This window comes from Lutra lutra, chromosome 14 (genome assembly GCF_902655055.1).
Source record: "Lutra lutra chromosome 14, mLutLut1.2, whole genome shotgun sequence".
NCBI lineage: Eukaryota > Metazoa > Chordata > Mammalia > Carnivora > Mustelidae > Lutra > Lutra lutra.
In genome coordinates, this window is record NC_062291.1 from 62,943,223 (window position 1) to 62,951,379 (window position 8,157).

General features: G+C 50.9%; 1 protein-coding gene across 2 annotated transcripts in view; it reads left to right on the forward strand.

The window, feature by feature from the left end:
* The window catches only part of CNNM2 (cyclin and CBS domain divalent metal cation transport mediator 2), a 153,093-nt gene that overhangs the window by 132,794 nt on the left and 12,142 nt on the right, over positions 1-8,157 (forward strand). The window contains exons 5-7 of one of the 2 annotated variants that reach the window (XM_047703452.1): positions 678-771; positions 3,931-3,996; positions 7,580-7,764. In XM_047703452.1, coding sequence (XP_047559408.1) covers positions 678-771; positions 3,931-3,996; positions 7,580-7,764 — 345 coding nt within the window. The remainder of the gene's footprint in view (positions 1-677; positions 772-3,930; positions 3,997-7,579; positions 7,765-8,157) is intronic. The other variant, XM_047703453.1, reaches the window with a different exon arrangement.

Sequence of the window (8,157 nt, forward strand, 5' to 3'; positions counted from 1 at the left end):
TGGACCCTGAGGCTAGCAGGGTGAATGAGGCGTCCGTAGTCTGTCCCCGAGGAACTGATGCGTGAAGCTGTGGATGAGTTAGAGGAAGAGAAGGCGAGGGAGGACTTCAGGGAGAGGTTTTGTCCTGATGCAAGACCGTGAGGAGGAAGTTCAGAGAAGTTGTGGTGCCCGTGGGGGGTCTGGGCAATAAGGGGCCCCACCTACAGACACAGGACGCTGTGTTAGCGAGACCAGAGTGAGTTCTGTCCCTGGAGCCCTTTTAGTCCATGGCCATGAACCGTGTTAACCCTTAACCCTGATGTTGCTCCAGCTCGGGCTCCTGCAAGACCACATCTTCAGTGTTTGTCCCATAGATGGGGCGAGAGCCCCGTCTTTTTACTACTGGAGGGTTCCCGAAGAATCCAGGCATGAACTAGGGATGCTGGGAAAATACTAAGCAGACTCACAGAAATTAAATCTCACATATTCACAGTCCTCTCTGCATCTCCAGCCAAGTCCAGTTTCCATGTTGGATGAACCCCCTCTGTTAAGTGGGAGAGTATGTGAGGCTTTCTTTTCTGGGGATGGTTGGGAAGGGAATTCAGACAAAAATCTGAGGGAGGACAAACCTTGAAAAGAGTTTGCTGAGGGATTGGTGTAACTGGACTGAAAACAACCCTGCCCTTTTCTTCCCACAGGGGAAAGTGGAAGTAGAAGCTGGGAAGGAAGGTATGAAATTCGAAGCCAGTGCTTTCTCCTACTATGGTGTGATGGCTCTCACAGCCTCTCCAGGTGAGCGGCCCTCCTCCGCCCCTCGGGGAAGGGCTGGGTTTTAGGACAGAATGCCCTTTCATGGTCACCTTTCTGTACCTGCCAGCTCTCCTGTTTATCTTCATCTTGAACTTTTGATTGAAGCTGGTCATGTATACCAGTACCTCCCCTCCCCCCGCACAAATCATATGCCTGTGCCCCCCATGAACTTGCACAAAGCCAGCGCTCCCCTTTGAAGCGGCACCCGGTTCAAGAGACAAACATCACTAATCCCACAGATCCCACCGCCACCACACTCTCTGTCACTGTCCCCCAGACCTCTGCCTTAGCTTCTAAGCATAGACTAATTGTGCCTGTTTTTGAACTTGGTATAAATGGACTGAAAGAGCATGTGTTCTATTGAGTCCGGCTCCTCCCATCCAGTGTTGTCCTTGTCACATTTGTCACTGTTGCTATGTGTGCTTACACCTTACTTCTCATGGCTGTGCAATGTTGCGTTGTATGAATACACAACGGTGTGCTTGGTCTGTTGCTGATGGACGTGGGGGTAGTGTTCTGTTGGGGGCTACCCTGCTTTGTGTGGCTGTGCATGCCCTCATGCACGTCTTCCGGCAAGCGTGTGTGTGTGCAAGCATGTGCGAGCGTGTGTGAGTGTGTGCCTGCTCCAGAGGGGAGTCCGTGTGGGCGTGGCCCGGGGAACTCCCACCCCTGCCTCAGGCCACTGAGGCCGGAGGGGTGCACACTCCTGCCAGTGAGGACAGGGGTTCCGCTTGCTCTACATCCACTGCTAGATGATGTCAAGTCTTTTAAATGTTCACCGTTCTGGAGGTTTTTTAAATTTGCATTTTTCTGAGGATGCACAAGGTTGTTAATGGATGTTTATTGCTTATGGCCAGTTTTTGTCTAGATGGCCAGTCAGGTAAGGCTGCCAGCTGAGGATGGCTGTGCCCTAGGGTATGGACTAAGTGTGCTGAGGCCAGCAGGCGCTATCTAGTAGGAATGGGGAGCACAGAGAGCTCTGGCTCCGGACTCCCCACGGTCCCTCTGCATTGCTTGCTTTGCAGGATGCATGTGCCGCTGCCTGCCCCCGGCTGGAGCAGTGCCGACAGGTGAACAGAGGTGCTGGAGTGCCACCTTGTGGCCACCATACCAAATGACATGCCGTGCTGGGAAACTTAAAACCCAAACTTTCAAAAAGCCCATCCTAAAACAACCTAGGTGGCTTCTGGAAACCAGTCTCAAAAGGGGATGGGATACCTCCAGACACATCTGTTTTTGTGACCTTAGGCTTCATCTGCCACGTCACACAGTGTCCTGGGCACCCAAAGGTGTTACTACAGTTAGGAAGCCAGGGAAATGCTGAGGGTTCTCTTCATGTCCCTCAGCCTCCCCTGCCCCAGATGCATCTTCTCACTGTCCTGCTGTGGGGTTTTCAGCCACATTCGCCAGCCTCCCCATTGTCAGCTGCTGACTAACGTCGGTGTGAACGTGGGCCTGTCTAACCCCACTGAGTTGTGGCTTCTGCAAACTTGAAGGTGATCTGTTCTCGCTGCGGGTGAGGAGGCAGGGAGGGTCCTAACTGGTCCAGGAGGCCCTGGGTTCCGGCTGCAGTCTCAGTGCGTGTGGTCGTCGGCGGCCTTTGAGAGAAGACCTTGGCTTCCTCCTTACTGAAAGGACATAATAAGGTTACCTCATGTACTTGGTAGAAGAGAATGTGGTGATACTTCCCCCTGCGAGTGCTCTGTAAGCTTGAGAGCACAGAGGAAATGTCAGTGTGAGAGCTGGGTGTTGAGCTGGGGACTGCTGTGCGGCAGCCAACCTCAAATCAGCCCCAGGTTAGCAGAGTCCGATTTAGAAGGTGGCTTTGAAAAGAAAAGTTAGAAGAGTAAGGATACAATCTTAGCAATCACTGGTTCTTGAAACTTAAACATTAGCCCAGTGTATACTGACCTGTGGGTTCACATAAAGGCAAATCCCATCCAGAAAAGGAGCTGAGGAGCAGCCCCTCCTCTGTAGCAAAGCTGTGGGGCTGCAGCAGCTGGCCTCGGGAAATGCCAGGAAGGAACAGGATGTCATTAATAGCATCGTACTTATTACAAAGCCCAGTATTTTACTTGACAAGTAGAATTTGGGTGTGTTCATTGAGAGATACAGTTAGTGCCTTAATCTCAAGATAGTATTTATATTTATTAATGTTGATTGTCCAGAAGAATCCTACAGTAATCAGTTTCAAGACCTGCGCAACTGTGAGTCAATTACCCTGTAGTTTAAAAACAAAAGCAGAGGGGCGCCTGAGTGGCTCAGTTGGTTAAGCATCTGCTTTCAGCTCGGCATGATCTCCAGGTCCTGGGATCAAGCCCTCCGTCGGGCTCCCTGCTCAGCGGGGAGTCTGCTTCTCCCTCTGCCACCCCAGTTCATGCGTGCTCTCTCTCTATCTCAAGTAAATAAATAAAATCTTTTTAAAATTTAAAAAAAAAGAAATGAACCTCCTCCCACCGCCCCTACTCCCCCCACCGCCCCCCAAAAAAAACCTGCTCAGGAAATAGGACTCCTGCCAGGGAGGGCGGTGTTGATTGGACTTTTCAATCCGATCGGCCTGTAGCTCTCTGGGTGGCAGCGATGAGGATGCCTTTGGTCCACCATTCCCAAGAGACCTGTGCATAACATTCTTTAATTACTTTCCTCTGATACTTTGAACTTCCGAAGTATTCCCAGACAATTCAAAATATCAAGTTAAAATGACAGCGAGACGAAGGATGTCCGCGAGCTGAACAGCGACTGCTTGCCGTGGGCTCTGTGGGTGCGGGTGGCTTGGATCATGCTCTTGGGCTAGTTGACTAATTGAGCCCCCCTTTTCTGTGTCTCGTTGTGATTTAAATCCTTAAGAAGAACACGTTTTTGAGCCATAAGCCCCAATAGAGTATTAATGGCTTAAGAGATTTCTAGGTTAGTAGAGAAGCATTTGAGTAGGATTTCTTCTGATTTCAGGCTCCCTGTATTCCTCTTCCTGGAAAGCACTGTGTGTTCCTTTTTAATTTCCATAATATCCTATAGGCTCTGGAATTTCCGGAACTGAATGCTCATAGTAGTAGAACAGGTATGCACTCCTGTGCCCCAAGTGCAGAGGTCTCCTTCCTTGCCTTTCGATGCGGTCTCACCCTGCTCTTCTCCATTTTTCAGTTCCTTTGTCCCTGTCTCGCACCTTTGTTGTCAGCAGAACAGAGTTGTTAGCAGCAGGTTCTCCAGGTAACTCTGCATGTTTCCTTTTCGTAATTCTTCCGGTTGCCTCCCTTGACACCCCGCAGAAGCCCGGCTGGCCAGATCTGGTCCTTTGATGTGGTCCAGGCTGCAGTTCTGCTCGGAGGGCTCAGGCGGCACGTTCCCAGACACGGTGTTGAGCTGTGCGGGGGCTGGAGAATCCCACAGCAGGCGTGGGGCAGACTCCGGAGCCTGGCAGGCAACTGGCCTTTGGGTGTGAGCAGCGCTGACCCCCCAGAAAGCTCACGTGACGGTGACCTGGGCCGTCACTAACCCTCTCCCCAGCGCACCCATACCGCTGACCTCAGGGTCTCCAGGGCAGCGCAAGGGGGCTGCTCTAGGTTCTTGGACCTCTGCCAAGTCAGGGCGTCCAGCGCTTGCAGAGGCCCCGGTGTTCTTGATTCTGCTCCTTGAGTCTTTGTCCCAGCAGCCGTGTGAATGGGGCACTTGCGTCCCTGCCTCATCAGGCAGGGGGCCCCCAGACTCCTCCTGCCCCCCCCCAACCTGGTGCTGTGCACATTCCCTGCCGCCTGCTGTCGGGTGCCCACCCTGCACGAGGGCTGGGTCCTGCCTGCCTAATAACGTCCACCAGCCAGAAAGAAAGGCAAAGGTTTAATCTTTCTTTAATTAAAATTGCCGAGCTTTCGGTGGTACAGGTTTTCTGTGTTTATTATGTTCCACACAGCTTCTGTCTCCACATCTCATGAAGTTGGCGTTTCCTAATCCAGGTTCAGCAGAATTCTCGAATGCTGATATTTTGTAAAACAGACAAGACTTTCCCTAGAAAGAAGCTACTGTTCCCTCAAGTCTTTGCTCTGAAAAAGCTTGCGGAGTGTGGGGATAAGATCTTATTTATAGGCCTGTGTGAATCAAAGCAGCTGGTGGGATAGACCTGTCTGTGCCCACAACACACACACGTATACACGGAAATACGCATTTGTGTATACGTATGTATGTTGGTGTTTTTCCTCCCCATTCGGTTTGCCGGCATCTGCTACCCATTTAAAACATCACAGATGCTGAAGAAGAGTGACTTTCAGGTGACACTCATGAAATGTCATTTGTTGTTTTACTTTTTCCGTGGAACTAGAGATTTCTTAGATTTCTCTTTCTGATCCCCAAATAAATAAATAAATAAACCATTTTTTAGGTCCAGGCCTTCAGGATGCTGGCATTACAATAAGTGGAGGTTGAACAGAACCGGTGATTTCCAGCCTATTCCAAATGACGCTTGGAGGTTCCGATGGAGGAGGCTGGGAATGTTTCTTTACAGTATCTCTCTGGCTTACTCCTAAAAAGAAAGCATTCCTAGGTGAAGTAACTAAAAAGCAGGAGGAAAAAACGTGCTAAGAAGGCATAAGAGGAATTAAAATTGGAAATTTTTAAATCATAATTATTATTAAAATTTAGCACATTAACTTGGCTGCAAAATATGAGCCGAACTGGGGGCTGGCCACTTAAAGTCTTTTTTCTCCTTGGTCTCACTGTGTGTCGACAAAAGGCTGGTTGCACTGGGTCCCTGTCACACTCACTGCTGCAGAAGGGGGTCCCAGAAAACAGGGTCTGCCTCCCCAGACTGTGGCTGGGATGCTGGGCTGTGGGTTCCTGGGAAAGGCAGGGGCTCATCTCGCAAAACCAGTGGGCAGTGGGTTGAGAGGAAACAGACTAGGAGTCTAGATACCTTGGGGAAACCAGAGAAATTGCCCTGTAATCCTCTTTGGGAGGAAAGAGCAGGAGACTCAGAAGTAAGGCCTCTGCCGTCTGTGTGCAGATGTAGTCTGATTAGTAAGCAGAGCGCCCTTGGGACGTTTGGGTTTTTTAACCTTTTACATTGTAACACACAGAAGTAAACACTGTCCATAGAAATGGTGATGTGATTTGGGGTTAAAGCCCAGGGATACAGTGGGGTCCTTGTTTCAAAGAACGTTTTCATCTGTCCACCCGAGCGATGCTCTCACACATATAGAAAGGCTCGGACCTGAGGGTGGGCGCCTAGTGGAGAGACAGGGATGAGGCAAACAGGAAGTAGAACAATGTTAACGAGGCTTCTTGATGGGATATTTGTGAGGTGTCAGGTGTTGTGCTAAGCACTTTATAGTTCTCCCCTTTGGAATCCTCCTCAGACTTTATGAGGCGGGAACTAATACCCGTCTTCTACAGAGTTGGGTCATCTGATCAAAGTTCCCTTCTGCCAAGAGAAAACGTGATAAATTATTCATTTGCCTTGTTCTCTCAGAAGATAAGTGGAAGCAACCAGAGGAATGGCTACTCTGAGTTTAATTCTGAGCAGTAGAAAGTCGGACAAGATTGTAGGGGAAGTTGCGCTGTGGCAGTTTTAGGAGAAAGGGAGCACTCCCTGTGAAGTTCACGGAGTACTTACCGTGTTTTGTTCTGGTCGTCCTATTTTAAGAGGGACATTTATGACAGAAAGGATGTCAAAGTATTTGGCCGGACAAGAAGAGGCCGAAGGAGAACACAGCTATCTCCAGGCTTTTCAGGGCTCCTTCAAGCAGCACAGGAGTGGTGGTCCCTCAGTGGAGCTCTAGGAGCGGAGGGAGAGACCGCCATGTCAGTCTGAGGGGAAGGAGAGACCGCCAGCCATGTCAGTCTGAGGCAGTGATTTTCACGGGCATGATGAGCAACGTGGAGGAGTTGAAGGGCAGGACCAGCCGAGGGCCAGCTCCTCTGTGGGAGTATCGGTCAGGGGTGTACTGCGAAGACGGACGGGCCTGATCTCCATCAGAACTGGTCCCCTCCAATCCTGTGACATTACGCAGGCCAGCACCTGTCCCGTGTGAACACCCCCTTAATATATGTGGTATAGATTTGATAGGAAAGCAAAAATGGAGGATGCTTTGACGAGGGTGGGGTGGGTTTTATTTTCAACAAAAATGTGTGTTAGGAGCTGCCTATGAGAGCAGCAGCACTGGACTCACTGAGTTTCCTTGCACTTTGTTTTAACGGACGAACCGACACTGACCATCCCATCAAGGACTCCCCGTGCACCGATGGTCCCGTAAGCCTTTTAAGAGCTTTTAAGAGTTTGGTGTTCCTGAACTGCTGAGACCCCCGGGCTGCCTGCTGGGGATTTCGTGGGGGTCGGGGACAAAGATAATAGGTTCAGCTGGCGGGTGGGTTATGGAATGAGCAGACAGAACTCTTTCGAGAGCTCTTTTGATCCCTTTAAAACACAATGATTTACAGACATTCTCCAGAGTACTTTGCTTTTGCTTCTGGCAAAATAACAAAGTGCTGCTCTCCCATGCCCCATGTTTTCTCTCCGGGAGCTTGTGTCTTGGGGAGGCTCACAGGTGCGGTCAGAGCCTCGGGAGGACGGTGTGTGCGCACGAATGGGGCTGAGCAGGGGAACTGAACGGACCCCGGGCTGACCGGGGTTTTGGGGGGCAGGGCCCTCTCGGTGGTGAGCTGTATGGTGCTCGGGTGTCTGGTGTAAGTTGATTGAACTGGTCTGTTAATTACTACTTTTTATTATTTGGAAGTTAATAGCCGACATTGTTGGTTCTCTCTACCTCACTTAATAGGTTCTGGGCTTCGCTTTCTCCTTTTCTAGGTGAAAACAAGTCGCCGCCTCGTCCCTGTGCTTTGAACCACTCAGACTCTCTGAGCCGAAGCGACCGGATTGACGCTGTAGCGCCGGCCCTGGGGACCAGCAATAATCAGCTCAACTCTTCGTTCCTCCAAGTCTACATCCCTGACTACTCGGTGCGGGCCCTCTCCGACCTTCAGTTCGTGAAGGTAAGAGGAGAGCGTGGGTTGGCTGGGCCTGGCCACTGGGGGTGACCTTCCACGGCAAGCTGTCCGGCGCCCCAACCCTGCCCCCGGGGCTTTCCCTTTGTCGCTTGGGTGTCCCACCTCTGGCTCCTGCACCCAGTTGAGACGCAGGCCCGGGAGAACATTCGTCTCTCTGGCTCTGTCAGAATGGCCGCCAAGTCAGGTGTGAGAGAGCTGGAGAAAGAAAAAGAATAAACCCTTTTCAGCAAGTCTTCATGAGCTCTGACTCTCATGAGTCGGGTGGTCCCGGAAGGGCTGAGATCCAAGACCCTGAAGATTTGCTGAGATGGGGTGGGAAGAGCCCTCTGCCTCTCTTCTGCCCCCGAGACAGGGTTCTTGTCTTAGTCTGGAATAGAG